We start from the raw sequence: 18992 nt of genomic DNA, 5'->3' as shown, positions 1-18992 counted from the left end.
TTTCAATTAGGCATATAGAAGAACTGTTACACATTCCAGCTAGAAATAGAGCAGACACCTTAAGTACACCAGGATTATTTTATATTCAGAATGTACGAGGAACAATAGAATTTTATAATCAGAATATAAATGTTAAAATAGAATTTTAAGAGAAATGAGAGTTTGGTCACTTGTTAGGTTCATACCTCTCTACAAGCCTCGGTGGGTATACATTTTTAGTAATAATCTTCTAACTCTTATTTTGCTTGATTATGCTCCATGTTAGTTTTATTTGGCTCCTTCTGAAGGTTGAATTCTGTTGAATTACCCCAGTACTTTTTCATTTTTCCTGAATGAAAGAATAGTTTCTCATTCTATACATGTGCAGCATGTTGGAAAATTGAGACAAGGCAAACAAGATCGATAAAGTGAAAGGATCTTGTTGTGTGTTTGAATTGCCACCACATGCCAAAAAACCAAGTGAAGATCAAATGATCAAACATGTAGATTATCATACGCACATAATATTGATTTTATGTGTGCACTGCCAAAATATAGCAACTCTAACTAGTCTAGAATGTCCCTCTATTTTCAATATTAATAATAGTGAGGCTCGTATTCTTTTAAAAAAAAATGTGTAAAATAATTTATAGAATTGAAAATTTCTAGAAATATCCTAGATTTTTTTAGGTTAAAGAATTCTCCTTTAGATAAGAATGAAATAAAAAATATCTAGAATAGTTAGAATTCTAGAGAAATCTTTTTGCTAGAGGATTTCATGAATAAATAAGAGGTGTGATCCTCATTTGTAAACCAAGCAAGCAAAACAAGTAAAGAGAGGAAGAAAGAAAGCAAGAGAATTAGAGAGAAACTTGGAGTAAAAAGTGAGTTAGAGTTTTGAGAGTAATAATAGTGTTCTCTCCAAAAGTGTCCATCTTCGTAAACTTTCATAATAAAAGTTTCTTTATTCCAAGGGAGTGTCTCTTCCTTTTGTGCTAGTTTCTTTAACATGCACATTCAAACATGTGATAGACCATTTAACCCAAGAGTAGAATGAATGGTAAAACAATGGTACAGAGCAGGATGATGATGAATCAATGCTTGATTGAAAATGAAAAAAAAAAGAATCAAATACGTTCGCATGAAGGAAGAACTAAACTGACAGGTTTAGGAGTGTCTTTTATCTAGTTTGGCACTTTTCTGTTGGGATCAACACAGGGGAAGAGGGTAGAGAGGGAGCTCTGGACTCTCAGACTTCCTGGGCAGTCCATAGCTTGAAGCTGTATTTCAACTGGAATTGGCAATTTCACAATGATCTTGGCTTTACTTTTTTTACTCTTCATAAAAAACCAATACTATACTAAACAGAAGAGAGAGAACCACAGCCAAAGGGCCTCGGGGCAGACAGGTCCTTAAGCCAAAGACTGGAGGATCAAAAGAGTAAGGGCCTCCAATCTAAAAGAATGAGAGCACGCCATGTGTTCAAGAAAAACTATACATAGCATTCCAAGTGTGAAAATAAAAAGGAAAACATTGGAAGTTGTTGATGATATATATTTAATTTTGCCTTCAACCACTAACTTAAGTTTTTGGGTGAATTTGCGGTTTAACATGGTATCAGAGCAGAAGGTCCAGGGAGATCCTGTATTCAAGCCCCTGCATTGTCGTTTCCTCCCCAATTAAAATTGATTTCCACTTGTTGGGCTTTTGAAATATTTCAAGCCCACAAGTGAAGTAAAATTGATTGATTTCCATTTGTTGGACCTTTCAAATATTTCAAGCCCACAAGTGAGGGAAAGTGTTGGTGAATTTAAATTTCCCTTCAACCACTAACTTAAGTTTTTGGGTGAATTGATAGTTTAATAGAAGTAAATGTCTTAGCTAAGAAAATTTTTCTATTTCTTTCCTTCCAAAGAGCCTAGAGGAAAGCTCTACAAGCATTACTAAGATTCTAGCCTATCTTTGAATCACCATATAGATATAATTATTTCTTATACAAATAATTGATATCCTAAAATTAATGTATGAAGGAGAGATAGAGGTTGATTCCAAATCAAATGGCATCAGACAGTCCACAGTGAATCAAACAAGATTAAAAAAACTTTTACCATTGTCTCAAAAGAGAAACCCCACCAAGGATAAACCCAACTATAGTTCATGGGGCTGATAAGTTCTTCCTCAATGCTCGACCTCATGAATCTTCTCAATATGAAAAGAGCTATCAATATTAGAAGGCTCTAAATCCCCATTCAACCCTCAGTGCTAGAAATAACTTTACATGGTAATTGGTAACTTCAGAATATATTTTAAGCATGAGTTGTAGAAATCACACATTCCTTGGTTCTTTAAGATTAGGTTATCCTGATAAAAGGTGTACTTAATATTTGACTAACACCTTAAGTTACATCCATGCTCTATACCATAATCAAGGCATGCTCACGACTGAGATAAAATAAAATATTTCAAATCTGAATCGATCAGGATGATAATATAATTCAATAGTTTACACAAATATGCAAAGGAGTTCATAATATATCCAGGCTTCTATATTCGCAGACAACTGATGGGTGAAGAGCTATCTGGCCTGAGTGTCAAAGATCTACAAAATCTAGAAAGCCAATTGGAAATGAGTTTGAAAGGCGTCCGTGTGAAGAAGGTAAAAACTATGAAGAGACCGCAATAAAAACATACAACTGATAAAGCATATTGTATGTGGATGTTTATGTGTTCTTGTATTTTTCTTGCAGGAAAAGACTTTAAGTGATGAAATTACTGAACTAAAACAGAAGGTTTTCCCCTCTGTAAACATCCACGTATCTCATGATATCAAGAAGTGCTGAAACAACATCTAATTTGCAGTAATTATGTTGCAGGGGAACCATATGCATCAAGAAAATGTGGAACTCTACAAAAGATTAGATATGACTCGTAAGGAAAATGCAGAACTGCAAATGAAGGTAGAGATCCAAAACTTATGTTGAAATGCTTCATCTCTTACTTTATTATTTTTGGGTAAAAAATCAAACTTTCATTATTGAAAAGAATTAAAGGATATACAATGGCATACAAGGAAAACAAGTTCACACACAAAACAAGTAGTAAAATCACTAACAAAAACCTCCTAAGATCTTTCAACCTCCCTGTTCTGCTATTTCTCTTGAGTTAAATTCCCCCACAACATGGAAAAGAAACAAGATTACCACACAACTTTTGTTTTATACCAAAATGAGGGATTCAAGTCCCATCCTCAATCACGGTGCCACACTCCCTACCATGAGCCAAACATTATTGAATTGCTTCATTGTTGACTCATTTAAAATGTACTCTTTATTAGTTGTATGAATTCAGAAGTTATTCTTACCGCTTATTTTTAACCAATCAAGATTTTTTTTTTATTGAAAAGACAACTTTTATTGAGAACTTCGGGGTTTCTTCCTTGAACCATTTTTTCTTTCTTCCCTGTCTCTTTTCTTTCATATTCTTACATTTTTTGTTTTCTAAGAGTGGGGCAGGAAGAGGCGGATTGCTGACCCTGAAAAGGGACTCTTCCTTCCTGTTAAATAAGCTTGACTGTGCGGTTTTTTAAGTACCAGGCCTATGGACCAATGGAAATAGATAAAACAAGCAGTAGCTCTCAACAATTCACTATCACCAATAGATACAGTATGCCTGCTCTACAGCTAAGACAGCCACAACCGCAAAACAACGAAACACCAGGAATAAAGCTGGGGTATGTTCTAGCAATCTGTGTTCATGAAACATGAATTAAATTCCCTATCAAAATCATCTGAATATCAATCTATACTACAACTTTTACTCCCAACCAGTACTGAAATAGATATAATTGAACCTTGCAACAGATTGCAACTTCAATAACAGCAGGTAGATCATGGATGATTTATCCATGGTCATTTCATCCAATTTGTCATAGAATATGTTCAACATGAAGGAATCTCCTGTTTCAGTCACTTATGCATTATTGTCACCAGATCCATCACATTTGGTATGCAATGTTCTTCAAACTTCTATATATCCTATAAATTTAGCAGCCAGACCAGCTACATATGTAAGTTTACCAATAATGACAATGCACCATATGAACCATGTATTGTTCTAGCTGTTTTTAACGTTTGTTGTGTTGAGTAATTAGACCAGACTCTAAAGTTGTGATGCTAATTAGCTGAATGAAAGTTAATGTTCATCCAATCTTATATAAGGCAGTCCTAAGATGCCTCACGAGTGGGCTTCGTTTTGTTGAGTTGCTAAAATTAACCATATTAAATAATCCCTTACCCTAAAAGAGTGAGCAGTTTTGGGGGTTAAAATAACCACTCATATCCTTCACTAACACTCCACTTGCATGCATTTTTAACTGAACTTACGATTAATGAATGAGATCAACAATGTAAAGCAGCTTTTAGACAATGGAATTTTAAACCAGTAAAGGAATAATTTAAAACTAAAGGTTTTTCTCCATTCAAAGAAACTAAGGTTTCTCTATTGGGAAAATTATCTGTCTTATGCTTATCCAGGATTGTATTTATTTTTTCGGTTTAATTTTTGTTTCATGTGATATTATAAATTGACCTTTTGCTTTTTTTCATTATATCAATGTAAAACGTTGTTTCTTTTCAAAGAAAAACAAAATCCTTCCGTTCACTTTTAAAATCACCAATCCTCAAAACTTAAGGGGGTGTTTGGGTAAGGAGTGAGTTATTATAGTCTTTGGTTATTATAGTTTGATTAGACTACTTTGTGTTTGGGGTGTAGATTATTTTAGTTTGGGTTATAATAGTATGTGTTTAGTGTGTAGACTAATTTAGTTTGATAAGGAAATAGTAAACACATTATTTGATGGCTTTGATCCATTCTCACTCTGAGAACCCGCCTTCTTCTTGGGAGTTCTGTAGTTTCTTGATCATAAAGGAAGCAACATATACTTTGGCTTTGCTTGTAGACTTTCACTTTACACTGGTTGGATGGATGTTTCACCTTTCAACGCCCTGTCTATCCAAACCTTCTCCTCCAAATCTTTATTTCAATGTTTGGTTAGTTCCTCCCCCTTATGTTTGGTTAGTTCCTCCAATTTGAGTGGTTCTGTTTTTTCCTTTGTTCGAAAGGTGAAAATTCTCAATAAGGTTAAGTTCTTCAAGTGACAAGCTATGCATTAAAGAGTAAAAACCTTTGGGAACGAATCTCAGCCAGGGGGTCCATTTTGGTAGGTTGGCTTTGTTGTGTTATTTGCTGGAGGGCAACAGAGGACCATGATCATAACTTCTGAGGATGTAATAATGATAGTGCTATTTGGAGGTGTTTTTATGAGACGTTGAACTTTTGCTTAGCTCTCAAGGTTATAGGGAGAAGATTATTCTTGTGGTAGGTTGAGGTGTGCTATTTTCTGAGATCTATGAAGCGAGAGAAATAATAAAATCTTTAGACAGGTCTTACAGGGAACGTTTGGTCCCTTGTTAGATTCTATGATTCTATTTGGGTTTCCATGACAAGGTCATTTTGTAATTACCCTATTGGTCTTATTATGTTACTCGACTAAGGTCAATTTTTGTAGTTTGGCTCCCTTTGGAAGCTTTACTTTCATAAAAATGCGTATTCTTTCATTTTTCTCACGAAAGTCTGGTTATTCATCAATAAAAAGATAATAATATGTTTATACATGCAAAAGAATATACATATGTATGATATAATCAGTATATAGTAGTATGCGTCAGAAGTAATAGACACAAAGCTAAGTGAATTGCAAGATTCTACGTGCACCTAAGTGGATTGAAAAAATGAATAGCATACGTTCCTCCTTGTAAAGAAGTAAACAGGTTGATGGATTCCAACTATTCCAACTTCCAATATAGAAGGATGAAATATATGCGATATTACTAAGATGAAAAATGGCAGAAGAAAATACAGGATTCTCTCAGTCGAAGGTTCCCTCTCCCTCACCTGCTATCCTATCTTTCAAGAATAAAACAGTAGGATTCTTTTGCAACAAAAATTCTCTACCCCTCCTTTCCTTCTCTTCTTTATTTATATTCGCTCCCTCACTCCCCTACCGTGGTCCCCCTCAGTGGATCGTGCGTCGACGCTCCACTTACCTGTGGTCCCCACCTGCAGTTGGTTACATAACGAACTTCCCGTCCTTCTTCTCTATCCTATTCCTTCTCCTACTGTATTGGTGTATGATGGGTGGTCTAACATTGCATTCCCGGTCCAGTTTCACCTTGTCCTCAAGGTGGAAATCGGGGAAAGATTGCTGAAAGTCGTCATAGCTTTCCCATGTGGCTTCATGATGCGGCAGACCTTTCCAACTCATTAAAACCTCCCACCCTCCTGTTTCGTTTTCTCTATAACCGTAAGTCTCTTGTGGCACGGCCTTCCACTCGTGATTTGCAGTCAAAAATGGCAACAGCTCTTCGCTATTCGCACTCTCCCCAAAAGCTTTTTTTAACTGTGACACATGGAACACAGGGTGGATTGTTGCTGCCGCTGGTAGTTCCAGCCGATATGCCACCTGACCAATTCGCTTCACTATCTTATAAGGCCCGAAATACTTCGGTGATAGCTTCTCATTCCTCTTTCTCCGTAAGGATACCTGTCTGTATGGCCTAATTTTTAGGAACACTTGATCTCCTTCTTCGAATTCGACATGTCTTCTCTTCATGTCAGCATAACTTTTCATCTTGTCCTGAGCTATGCGTAGGTGTTCCTTCAAGGCCCCCAATGCTACATCTCTTTCCTTCAGTTGCTCATCCAAGGTTGAGTTGGAAGTTTCCCGTTCTCCGTAATATAGCAGGGCTGGTGGGTTCTCCCGTACACAGCTTGGAACGGTGACACGCCCAACGATCTTTGGAATGTTGTATTATACCAATATTCAGCCCAGGGTAACCATTTCATCCAATCCTTCGGTTTTTCCCCGCAGAAGCATCTTAGATAGATTTCAACCGACCTGTTGACCACCTCTGTCTGTCGGTCTGTCTGGGGGTGGTAGGCTGTGCTTCGGTTTAACTTGGTACCAGCTAAACGAAAGAGTTCTTTCCAAAAGTGACTCAGAAAGATCTTGTCCCTATCAGATACAATTGACTGTGGAAACCCATGTAGTCTTACCACTTCTTTAACGAATAGTTCAGCTACCATTTTTGCGTCAAAGGGATGTTTAAGGTTGAGGAAATGTGCATATTTGCTTAAGCGATCCACCACTACAAATATGACATCAAACCCCATTGATTTAGGCAATCCTTCGATAAAATCCATGGTTATATCCTCCCATACTCTCTTTGGTACCTCGAGGGGGGTCAATAATCCTGCTGGAGATAACGCTAAGGTTTTATTCCGCTGGCATGTCATGCATTCCTCGCAATATTTGCGCACTTCTGCCTTCATTCCTACCCAAAACAGCTCTCCTGTTATTCGTTTATATGTTCTTAAGAATCCTGAATGACCCCCTAGGACTGAATCATGATAGGTATGCAGAATGGCTGGTCTTAATGAGGAATTCTTTGCGATTACTAACCTCCCTTTGTATCTCAATATGCCTTGTTGCACAGTGTAGTTCTTTACCTCTTCCTCCTTCTGAATTTTGTCGATGATATTCTTCAGATATTCATCTTTGTCAACTTCCTCTCTGATTACTTTGATGTCTACCAAAGTGTGAGCGGTTAGTTGGTTAAGATGGGCAGTTGGAGGTATTCGCAAGAGGCCATCTGCTGCCTTGTTTTCCAACCCTGGTTTGTACATCACCTCGAAAGAGTATCCCAGCAGCTTTGCAATCCACTTCTGATATTGCGGTTGGATGACTCTCTGCTCCAGTAAGAATTTTAGTGATCTCTGATCTGTTTTAACTATAAACGTCCTCCCAAGTAGATAGGGTCGCCAGCGTTGAACTGCCATTACCACTGCCATTAATTCCCTCTCGTATACTGGTTTGGATCGGTCGCGCAGTGCCAGTGTGTGGCTATAAAACGTTATAGGTCTTTTATTCTGCATTAGTACCACCCCAATTCCATAGCCTGACGCATCTGTCTCTACTTCGAAGGGCACATTGAAATCGGGTAGAGCTAATATGGGTAGAGTCATCATTGCTTGTTTAAGCTTCTCAAACGCCTCCTGTGCTTCTTCATTCCATTTAAATGCGCCGAGCTTGAGCAGCTGCGTCAGGGGTGCCGCCATGGATCCATAATGCTGTACAAAACGACGATAATAACCAGTCAGCCCCAAGAATCCTCTAACCTCACGAACGTTTGTTGGTATTGGCCATTGCTTGACTGCTCTAATTTTTTCAGGGTCAACTTCTACTCCTCTTCCCAATAATACATGTCCCAGATATTCTACCTTTGAACCCGCAAAGCAACATTTCTTTCGGTTGGCAAACAACTTATGCTCCCTTAATACTTCCAGCACTAGTTCCATGTGTTGACAGTGTTCCTCTAGATTCCTGCTATAAACTAGTATATCATCAAAGAAAACTAAGACAAATTTCCTCAGATAGGACCTAAAAATAGAATTCATTAGTGATTGGAAGGTTGCTGGTGCGTTTGTGAGTCCAAACGGCATCACTAAGAACTCGTAATGTCCCTCGTGAGTTCTAAAGGCCGTTTTCTCTATATCTCGACTACACATTCTCAATTGATGATAACCAGCCTTCAGGTCTATTCTGGAAAATAAGCTGGCACCGTTCAACTCATCAAATAGTTCTTCCACAACGGGGATAGGAAACTTATCTGGAACGGTTATGTTATTGAGCGCCCGATAATCCACGCAGAATCGCCAGCTCTCATCTTTTTTCTTGACCAGGAGAACGGGACTGGAGTAGGGGCTTGTGCTAGGGCGTATAATTCCTGACGCCATCATTTCGTCCACCAGTCTTTCCAATTCTTCTTTCTGTTGGAATGCGTACCGATAAGGCCGGACATTCACCGGGTCTGCTCCTCCCCTTATGTGTATATGGTGTTCAATATCCCTGCTGGGAGGCAGTTCCTTAGGCTCCTCGAAGACATCCTTATACTGTGTTAGAACTGCCAGGATGCCCTCAGGTTCAGTTTCGTTCTCTTCAATTTTTATCTCAGTTTGGCATGCCTCCAATGTTCTGCACTCAATCAGATACCCCGTGTCCGTTTCCACCCATGATTTAGTGAGATTTTTTAGACTCACTTGAGTTTTATTTAAGCTTGGATCTCCTTTTAGCACCACTTTTCTACTGTTATGAAAAAAGGACATGGTTAGATTCCTCCAATCCATCTCCGTCACTCCCAAGGAATGTAACCATTGCATTCCCAATATCAAATCTACCCCTCCCAGTTCTAGTGGTAGGAAATTCTCCACGACTGTCCACCCAATGAGATTCAACTCTACTTTTTCACACACTCCCTTGCCTTTGATGGCTGTTCCTGACCCCAGTATTACTCCATAGTTGGCAATGTCTTTTGTGGGTATTTTCAGTGTCTTGACTAGCCGATCGGATATGAAGTTGTGGGTGGCTCCACAATCGACCAGCACGACAACTTCCTTGTTTTGGATTGTGCCTCTTATCTTCATGGTTCCCGGATTCGTCAATCCCACTACTGAGTTAATACATAACTCTACTACTTCTCCCGGGTCGTGCTGCAGCTCCATGGCTTTCAAGTCTTTTAGATCGTATTCGTCTTCCTCACTGATTTCTTCCTCTACGTCGTCATCTCTGACCACAAACATCCGTAACTCGCGTATATCCTTCGCCTTGCATTTGTGCCCGGAGTAATACTTCTCATCACACCTAAAACAGAGTCCCTTCTCTCTCTTGGCCTGGAATTCAGCGTCTGAGAGTCGTCTAGAGGGTCCTTCTTTCTTAATCTCCTTCGCCGGCGATCCTCTCAGGGTAATCGTTCGTATTGGGAATACTGTGTTCTCCTTATTCCCTTGTTCCTTTAAACCAGCATATGTTTTGGTTGTAGGATAGCTGCTATTTGAGACTTTCGTTCCAGAATATCCTGGTAAATTTGCTTCCCTCCTCAGGATCTCTCGTTGTTCTACCATTTGCGCGTATCTCATCATCTCGGCTAATCCCACGGGATTGCAGAATTCCATCTCTACCTTAATCCACGGTAACAACCCTCCCATGAATGTCTCTTCCACGATCTTTTTTGGAATATCCGATAATGGGGCCACCCACTTATCGAAGAGATTCCTATATTCCTCCACACTTGATTCCTGCTGAATACGCAAGAACCGGCCATACAAAGAGCCTTCGTGGGATGATCGAAATCGAATCAGTAATCGCTCCTTTAAATTTAACCAGCAGGTGAACTTGTCTCTTTCCTCCTGCGATCGATACCAGTTGAGTGCGGGTCCTTCAAAGCTGATTGTGGCAACCGTAAGTTTTTCAGAATCCGTTAGTTTGTGTATTTGAAAGTATCTCTCTGCGCGAAACAGCCATGAATCTGGGTCATCTCCATCAAATACAGGCATTTCTACTTTTATGAATTTGTTTCGATCATTGTTATCCCCTTCGCCGTCTTCCTTCTTTTCTGTCGTCCCATTTTTTGTTTCTTTACTTGCCGAACTTTCTCCCTCCACCGTTTTTCCCGTCCATGTTTCTTGTACTGACGAGTCGATACCTTTTCCGCTTGCTAATACCCGTTCCTTGGCCATCGTCTCCATGAAGATCATCACCATCTGGTGTGTTTTCTCCACTTGAGCCTGCAAGTTTTCCATGTTCTGTGACATCACGGTAAGTTTCTCCTCCATCACCGGAATTTTGTTGAGTTCTTGTTCGTGTGTGTCTCTTCTCTCTTCGCTTCTGGTTTGAACCATGGTTTCCCACTTCTTTTTGGATCGACGAGCTCTGATACCAAATTGATGGATTCCAACTTCCAATATAGAAGGATGAAATATATGCGATATTACTAAGATGAAAAATGGCAGAAGAAAATACAGGATTCTCTCAGTCGAAGGTTCCCTCTCCCTCACCTGCTATCCTATCTTTCAAGAATAAAACAGTAGGATTCTTTTGCAACAAAAATTCTCTACCCCTCCTTTCCTTCTCTTCTTTATTTATATTCGCTCCCTCACTCCCCTACCGTGGTCCCCCTCAGTGGATCGTGCGTCGACGCTCCACTTACCTATGGTCCCCACTTGCAGTTGGTTACATAACCAACTTCCCGTCCTTCTTCTCTTTCCTGTTCCTTCTCCTACTGTATTGGTGTATGATGGGTGGTCTAACACAGGTTTGACATAAATATAGAGCACAGAAACAAAAAGTTTGACATTCAGCAGATTAAATATAAGGAATTGGTAGATGGTATAATATTAAATTTGGTATAAGCTTTTGGTTCAATCAGTGATTTAGATGGTATTAGAGTAAGTGATCCAGATGGACTTGTGTTCAAACCCTTGGAACTATTATTTCCCTTTCAATTAATGTTGAGAAGGTCATCTACTATAGTTTTCAAGCCCACAAATGAGGAAGAGTGTTAGATGATATAATTACAAAATTTACCTTCACTTATCGACTTAAGCTTTTTGTAATTTAATAGCAATAAAATATGTACAATGTACACTATAGTATAAATTATAAATCCAGACATGCTCCATAGCACAATGTCAAGGTATGCACAAAAAGGGAATTACCAGTCCTAACATGAGCGACAAGTAATTATAACCTACAAGTAAATAAGAAAAACATGAAAGGAAAATAGAAATAAAAACCACCAAGGTAATACCAGAGTGCATAAATTTGCATTGTTCCTTGCTTCACAGGAAGAGGTCCAGATTGTAACTTAACCATGTAAAGGTCCAATTATGAATCTAGACATGCCCCATAGCACAAGGTCAAGATATACATACAAGACGAATCGCCAATACTAACATGGAAGATAAGTAATTATAAGCTAAAAGGTCATAAGAAAAAAGTGCATGGAAAACAGAAAATACATACAAAGTGAATAAATTTGCATTGCTTCTGGTTTCACAAAAATGTCCAGATTGTAACTGTGTAAACATGTAAAGCTTTAACACTAGAATACCTGAACGATAAGCACCATGACTTCAATATTAAAATATGTAAACTAGAATTGTGCTTGACATAAACTAAGTTTAAGAGCAAATATGAGACATAAATCAAGAACATAACTATTACATTTCAGAGACAACATAGTATCACACACATTAGATATAGTTTGCAACGAAGTTTAAGTCTTTTCACACGTAAAACTGGCACAAGCTTTATTAATCAGTTCAATATAAACTTTGAGCTCTTATTAATAAACATATTCAACCCCTTACCTTTGAAGAGAAGTATCCCGCCAAAAACTTGACCTGCAACTGGGTGAAGTTTTGAAACTAACAAGCCATTGCTGGCTCTTTTCAGCCATGACACTTTCCTATACAAGTACAAGATCAAACAGAGAACATCAATAATCATTCCTATTCGCCATGTACTGTATGTGGTATAACCACAATGGGGGAGATATAACAATAACTAGCAGCTTTGAAAAATAAAAAAAGATGGGCAGTTGAATATATGAAACTGAATTAAATAAACTATCATGTGTTTGCCTAGTGGTAAATAAATGGTTTGGGTTTATAAATGGTGGTCACATACTTAAGACTTAATATCCTACAAGTTTTCTTGAAACCTAAGAGTAGTAAGGTCAGGTAGGTTGGCCTGTGAGATTAGTTGAAGTGTCTGTAAGTTAGCCTAGACATTCACGAACCTAAAACGAACAAAAAAAAAAAACTAAACTAAATTGTAAAATTCAATGTACTAAAAAGAATAGATACAGGAATAGTACTTCTCAAACCTTATTATTGTTAAGGTGTTGATATAATTAAATTTACAATAATCCATTAGCTTAAGTTTTTTGGTCAATCGGTGATTTAATATTGTTGGAATTCTTTCCTTTTTTTCTAGGCTTTTTCCTTGTTAGAATCCTAGAATAATTATGGAAAGATTATGGGAATGTATTCCTTATTTTCCTAAATCTTTTCCTTTTTTATTCCATTGTGTACTCTATTTATTCTCCCATGTACCTATTGTTTTATTCATTAGAAAATAATAACAACAAACAATCGTGGTTTTTCTCCCGGTACTCGGGTTTCCACGTAAATTGGTGTGAACTCGCTGTCTCTCTTTTCAATAAATATGATATAAGAGCTCATGAAGCACAAATGGGCATTCAGTCCAAAAATGAAAATTTGAGTCTGATTCAAGAATAAAATAGGCACCAACTTAAGGGAGCATGTTAAGGATCCCAAATTGAAAATCCCTAATGTTTGAAGGATACATGAGTTACTCCTCTTGTTGCCAATTGATTTCTAGATAGAAATGCACATCATCTAATATAATATGGTATGTGAGCATGAGGTACTGCATCCAAACATCTATTGTCCCTTCTTTCCCAACTAAAATTGATTTTCGCTTGTTGGAACTTTTACAAATTTTCAGGCCAACAAGTGAGGGGTGAGTGAAGTATTGATATAACAAAATTTACTACAACCATAGTTCTAGCATTTGAGTCCATCAGTGATTTAACAATTACAATTTGGAGTTGCAAATATAAAGATAAAGAAACAAAGCCCCCAACTTGATTATAAGCATTAAAGTCCTTAGTTTAAAAAAAACTCAAAGGGAGCCTCTAGTAAGCATGACCACTTCTCAATTTGGATGAAGTGTTGATGCCGAACACGTGTCGAACACTGACACACCTCAACACGCGAGGAACACATGTTAGACACACAATTTTGCATGTCTTTTTTCTTTAAATCAGACACGCACGAGAAGAATCCAAAATCTTTATCCTGATTATTTTTAAAATTAAAATATATATATACTAAAACTTGAAACCCTAAAAGACCCCACCTATTGATAACATTGACCACAGCCTCCATAAACAACAACAAACACCAGTTGTTGCTCGAACATCTGCTACTCATCGACGACTTCGCTTCTCACTAGGACTGTCGCATCTCACCGGACGACCATTGCATCTCTTTAAGCGACTTGAACTTTGCAACTTCATCTCCCCCATGGAAAAGTGAAGGTCATTGTCTTTTTTTTTTTTCAGTTTGTTCAAGTATTTTTCATTATTATTCTGTTTTTTTCAGTTCACATTTCACGTTTTCTAAAAAATTTCAATCGCCAACTCTATTGTGCAAGAAATTCCTTCGTTTAGTGACACTTCCAAACTAACCACAACAAATATTGAGAAGATTTTCGTCTTGTTTTTTAACCATTCACATTTTCTCTATTAGATGACATCCTTTTTTTTAAGGAAGACAAGCCTCTTTATTAATAATAAATGAGACGAATGCTCAAAGTACAAGAGTAGTATACTAAGAGCAAAATAAGAAAAAGACAAAGTCATCTAAATAAACTAAACAAAGATGAACCCAGACAAAACATATGGGAAAATTAGATGACATCTTCCTCGTTTACATCTAACAATAGTGGTCAATCATCAACGTTTCCTTCAATAGCAACTACATTCTCATCCTCTAGTGTTGAAGATGAGTCAAAACCACTCTGCCAATATGTCACCAGGAATCAAAGATTGACTCAGGGAGGTGAAAACATATCTTTGCAATGTAACTTTTGTCATTTCTCAAAGAAGAATGCATACACAAGGGTTAGAGCTCATTTGTTAGGCTTGTGTTCTAAAGTTACCCTTCAAGATAAGGCCAGCATGCATTATCACATATATTATTATTTATATATATTTAGTGTGCATCTGTGTCCCCACATACGTCTTTTTCTGGACATTTCCAGAAAAAGACGTGTCGTCGTATGACTCGTATCATGTCGGTCGTGTGTCCCAGCTGCTTAGGGAGGCCCAAACAACCCCCTCCCAATGTTCCCTACAACTCTAAAGACTCTTTTATTTCTCTCCAAATAAATGTTTCAAAAGATATAAAAAATTGAAGAAGTGTTTGCCAAAGTGTTGCCCCTATCCCGTAAGAAGGGTGAAATAAAACCTCCTCCGCACCTCCAAAACCTATGTTGGAAATTTATACGAGATATAAATAAATAAGGAATAAACCAAATTATATCTCAAACTCCCACTTAAAAGGTTAGAGCCAACTAAATAATTGATCATAAAATTGTAAAAAAATAAAGAAAAGGGAAAAAAGAGTACAACACCAAGAAATATATTGATTCGCTCAGAACTTGGGACTATGTCCAATATTCTCCAGCTGCTAGTTCTACTATGACGGATGTTGCAAAGAACCCCCAAACTCGCTCTACAAATTTTTTCCAAACAGCACAACACGAACTATTTGGTTATCAGTATCACAACCCAATATCTTAGAATAAACAATAAGAGGAACTCTCAACCCAAGAATAATACTCTCTGTATTTTTTCAACTCTGCTCACTGTCATTATATAAATGTTGAAAAGAATCAATAACCTCTAGCTCTTGGGGTTATTCTCCTCGCGGCGCACTTGATTTTTTTAATTCTAGTTTTCATCTTTTAAAGTTGATTCCACCGTCTATAATTTTACTTTAATCATAACTCACCTCCAAAATTTACCAATAGAAGTTGCCTCATCTTAAATCACCAATTGACCCAAAAGCTTAAGTTGATGGATAAAGACAAATTTAATATAATATTTAACATTCCCCTTCACTTGTGGGCTTGAGGTATGAAGAAAGGCCCAACAAGTGGAAATTAATATTATTTTAGGAGAAAATAACATTGTGGTTTGAACCTAGGACATCTGAAGCAACCTGCTCAGATACCATCTTAAATACCAATTGACCCAAAAGCTTAAACTAATGGGTGAACACAAATTTAATATAATATCTAACACCACTTTATAGAAGTTAATTAAAAGAGATTCTCACACGAGTGGCTTTTCACTTGGAGCTCCACAATTTCACCCAGGTGGCTTTTCAGTGAGTTGACTTTTACTATTTGACATTCACTATTTTTTTACCCTTTGCTACAGTGTTTACTATTTCCTTATCAAACGAAATTAGTCTACACACCAAACACATACTATTATATTCCAAACTAAAATAATCTACACCTCAAATACAAACTAGGATAGTCAAACTATAATAACTCACTTCTTGCCCCAAACACCCCTTGAGGGTTTTCCATTGATCAAAAGGAAAATATTAGCCACAATTATGGATCTTGGATCTCTATTTCATTCAAAATCCTCTCTATACACACTTTAACAAGGAAACCTTATCCAAAAGATCATAAACTTTCACAAAATCAATCTTGGAAATAACACCCTCCAATTTATAAAAGTAATAAAATTTTGGCTAGCACCTTTGCAATTATCTTATATAAGCTAGTGACAGGGCAGGCCAGTGGGTACCAACCACAATTATTTAGATAAGAAGTACCAGCCCAGCTTACATTTTTCAAAAGTATCCTTTTATCTCACCAATTAATCATTTGCTATTACTCAACATATCAGACTGATTTGCTATTACAATAATTCTAGCTCTCTGGCTGTAGTACAATTAAAAGAGTCCACTCAGGCCTATCTTACAAAGTATGACCAACATGAAACATTTTTTTAGCTAACAAACACATAATAGGCAAAGGAACGACATACAAGCTGTCAGTTACATTTTGGTAGTGGGTTTTTCTTTTTTTTTTTTTTTTTTTTTTGGGGGGGGGGGGGGGGGGGGGAAGAACATAGGTTGGATGGCGATAGAATAAATGTAGATCAGGATTTCCATTACCAGTCAGCGGTAGTTCAAGAATTACAGTAAAATAATTGTATTCATTCCTATATACTTTGATGTTGATGAATTTTTTATGTCATCTAAGATTCTGAAAGATTAATAATAGAATCACATTGAACGGCTACACAAAATTCACATCAACAAGTGTGGATTCGAGCAAGATCAGAAAACACTTGGGTCTGTTAGAGATACTTTGATGTTGATGAATTTTTTTATGTCATCTAAGATTCTGAAAGATTAATAATAGAATCACATTGAACGGCTACACAAAATTCACATCAACAAGTGTGGATTCGAGCAAGATCAGAAAACACTTGGGTCTGTTAGAGATACTGGTGGTAAGGATTCTATAATATTCTACCTCCTGGTTTTTTAATCGTTGACTTATACTTTTATAAGAGACCTCCATGTCAGCAACAAGAATTCAGACATGATATGCATATTCTTAATATAGATAAAATATTACATGAATCCTTACCTTATATTAGCTAGTAAAGTCCATATCTGACAAGAAAATCCTGATTAGATAGACAAGAAACCTAGTATGGAGCATCTAAGGTACAACAACTAGGCTACCATGTGTGTGTGAAGAGTTGAGAATATAAAAGGTTTCTTATTATTAATGAGAATCTGAAGGTTTTAGGAATTAAATTGATTTGTAACTTCTGTTTTTTATAATAAATTGTGTCCATTGAGTTCTTTGGGAGTTTTTAAAAATTATGAGAATTAAGTTATATTTATGGTTTCTTAACCACGGAAAATCTATTGTTTCTCCACACTTGTGTAATCCACACCCTTTCTCTTCTAACATGAAGTTCCTGACATTACAGGGTCGTCCAACAAAAATCGTTAAGCAATAAAAACATAACTAATGGCAATACCTAAATTGCAAAACACAAGAATATTAAGCCAGACAAGGTCGTCATAAAAATTCTACAGGTATAAAAATGGAAACTTATTTCCAAACCATACGCTTTCCTTTCCTACCATTGAACTCACAATAACAGTTACAATTTTCAGCAGGCTACTTGAAATTTCTTCCTATATGATGACGATTCCTTCCATTATGTGATTGTGACTTGGCCACCAATTCTATAGTCAGCAAAAACACAAAAAGGTCCAAATAAATAAATATTGCTACAGGTACCTTTTATTTCACACCAACTTTCGTGGTGGCCAACCATCCACAGCCCGTGCTTTCACCTAGCATAACAATAAAGTTCCATAGATAATGAGTAATGATTGGACAGGTTGATTTTGCAGTTACTTTTTAAGAAACCAACTGATATGTAGAAAATAGGTTGGATACATTGTTCCTGGAGCTACAGTGTGCTAGAAAATCAAACAACTAATCATGCATTTGAAATACATAAAAACACGTACGCTTAGAATATTTTACACAGCGCGTCCAAATTCTAAATAAAACAGAAGGAAACACGAAAACAGTTCATCTGAGAATCATCCGATGCCAGAACTCCAGCCATGCATCCATTAGATACAAGAAATTCAGCTTCCAAGTTCCATTAAAAAATACAGTACACACAACAACCAAATATATAAAGATAATCTACAACGTACGAAAGGCAGCTGAACCACACCACGGAGGAACTCATAACACCGTATCAACCTATACAAATCAGAAATGAGAAGATATATAAGTGAGGAAAAAACCGGCATTACCTGGACCGCAAACCTCCATGATCAATAAAAGAAAATGATCTCGAGCCTTCGAATCGGGAACCGCCGTAGATGATACAGAACAAGAAACAACAAATCAGAAACCGACGAAGAAATCCAACGAGAAAAGTTGAAAAGGGAAATCTGGAGAGGCGAAGGATTTTTCCATAGGTGTTTCAGCTTTGTTGTTTCCCGCGGATTGAGAGGGGAGGAATCAAAAAGGTCGCGGCGGGAGGAGAGAGAAGAAAATATCTCGGGCAATTCGGGTGAAATGAAAAAAAAAAAAAAATGTATGAGTTAGGATCGTGTGGAAGCGAGGACACGTAAAGAGAATGGGATGGGCAGGGGTTTGGGAATTTTAGATGGCGTAGTTGGAAAAGGAGATGACAGATATGGGGGTGAGTGGTATAGTGAGAGTAGTTGTGGGTGTAGGAAAGTAAAAGGAAGTGATTTTGCGGGGGCCAGAATTGGAAACGTAGGACACCGTGACTCGGACAGCTCGGACAAAAGGTAAACAACTTGACAAGTTGTTTTTATAGGGTTTGGTGAAGTTTTGGCACGTCTCTTTCTCTATTTTCTTTCTAATTAGTGTTTTTATTTATTTTGCATAAACTCCATATCAAAGTGTTTAGAGATACCCTACTCATGTT

General features: G+C 37.3%; 1 protein-coding gene and 2 long non-coding RNA genes across 19 annotated transcripts in view; 2 read left to right on the top strand and 1 right to left on the bottom strand.

The window, feature by feature from the left end:
- Nucleotides 1–4190, top strand: part of LOC101203098 (MADS-box transcription factor 23) — a 13353-nt gene extending 9163 nt beyond the window's left edge. The window contains exons 4-8 of one of the 2 annotated variants that reach the window (XM_011655145.2): nt 2536–2635; nt 2727–2768; nt 2853–2936; nt 3567–3709; nt 3840–4190. In XM_011655145.2, coding sequence (XP_011653447.1) covers nt 2536–2635; nt 2727–2768; nt 2853–2936; nt 3567–3709; nt 3840–3855 — 385 coding nt within the window. In that variant the 3' untranslated portion in view covers nt 3856–4190. The remainder of the gene's footprint in view (nt 1–2535; nt 2636–2726; nt 2769–2852; nt 2937–3566; nt 3710–3839) is intronic. The other variant, XM_031884149.1, reaches the window with a different exon arrangement.
- Nucleotides 1–18992, bottom strand: part of LOC105435223 — a 24108-nt gene extending 5116 nt beyond the window's left edge. For 2 of the 16 annotated variants that reach the window (XR_004216046.1, XR_004216045.1), the window contains exons 1-2: nt 2088–11675; nt 186–328 (exon numbers count right to left, since the gene is read on the bottom strand). This is a non-coding gene — a long non-coding RNA (transposon Ty3-I Gag-Pol polyprotein). The other 14 variants (XR_004216048.1, XR_004216053.1, XR_004216052.1 and 11 more) reach the window with 14 other exon arrangements.
- On the top strand, nt 13051–18716 carry LOC116403345. The gene is made up of 2 exons (XR_004216061.1): nt 13051–17003; nt 17496–18716. It is a non-coding gene; the product is annotated as an uncharacterized LOC116403345 (long non-coding RNA).

Source organism: Cucumis sativus, chromosome 4 (assembly GCF_000004075.3).
Source record: "Cucumis sativus cultivar 9930 chromosome 4, Cucumber_9930_V3, whole genome shotgun sequence".
Lineage (NCBI taxonomy): Eukaryota > Viridiplantae > Streptophyta > Magnoliopsida > Cucurbitales > Cucurbitaceae > Cucumis > Cucumis sativus.
Note: the sequence above shows the minus strand (reverse complement) of the source record. Positions and strands in the feature narration are given on the sequence as shown.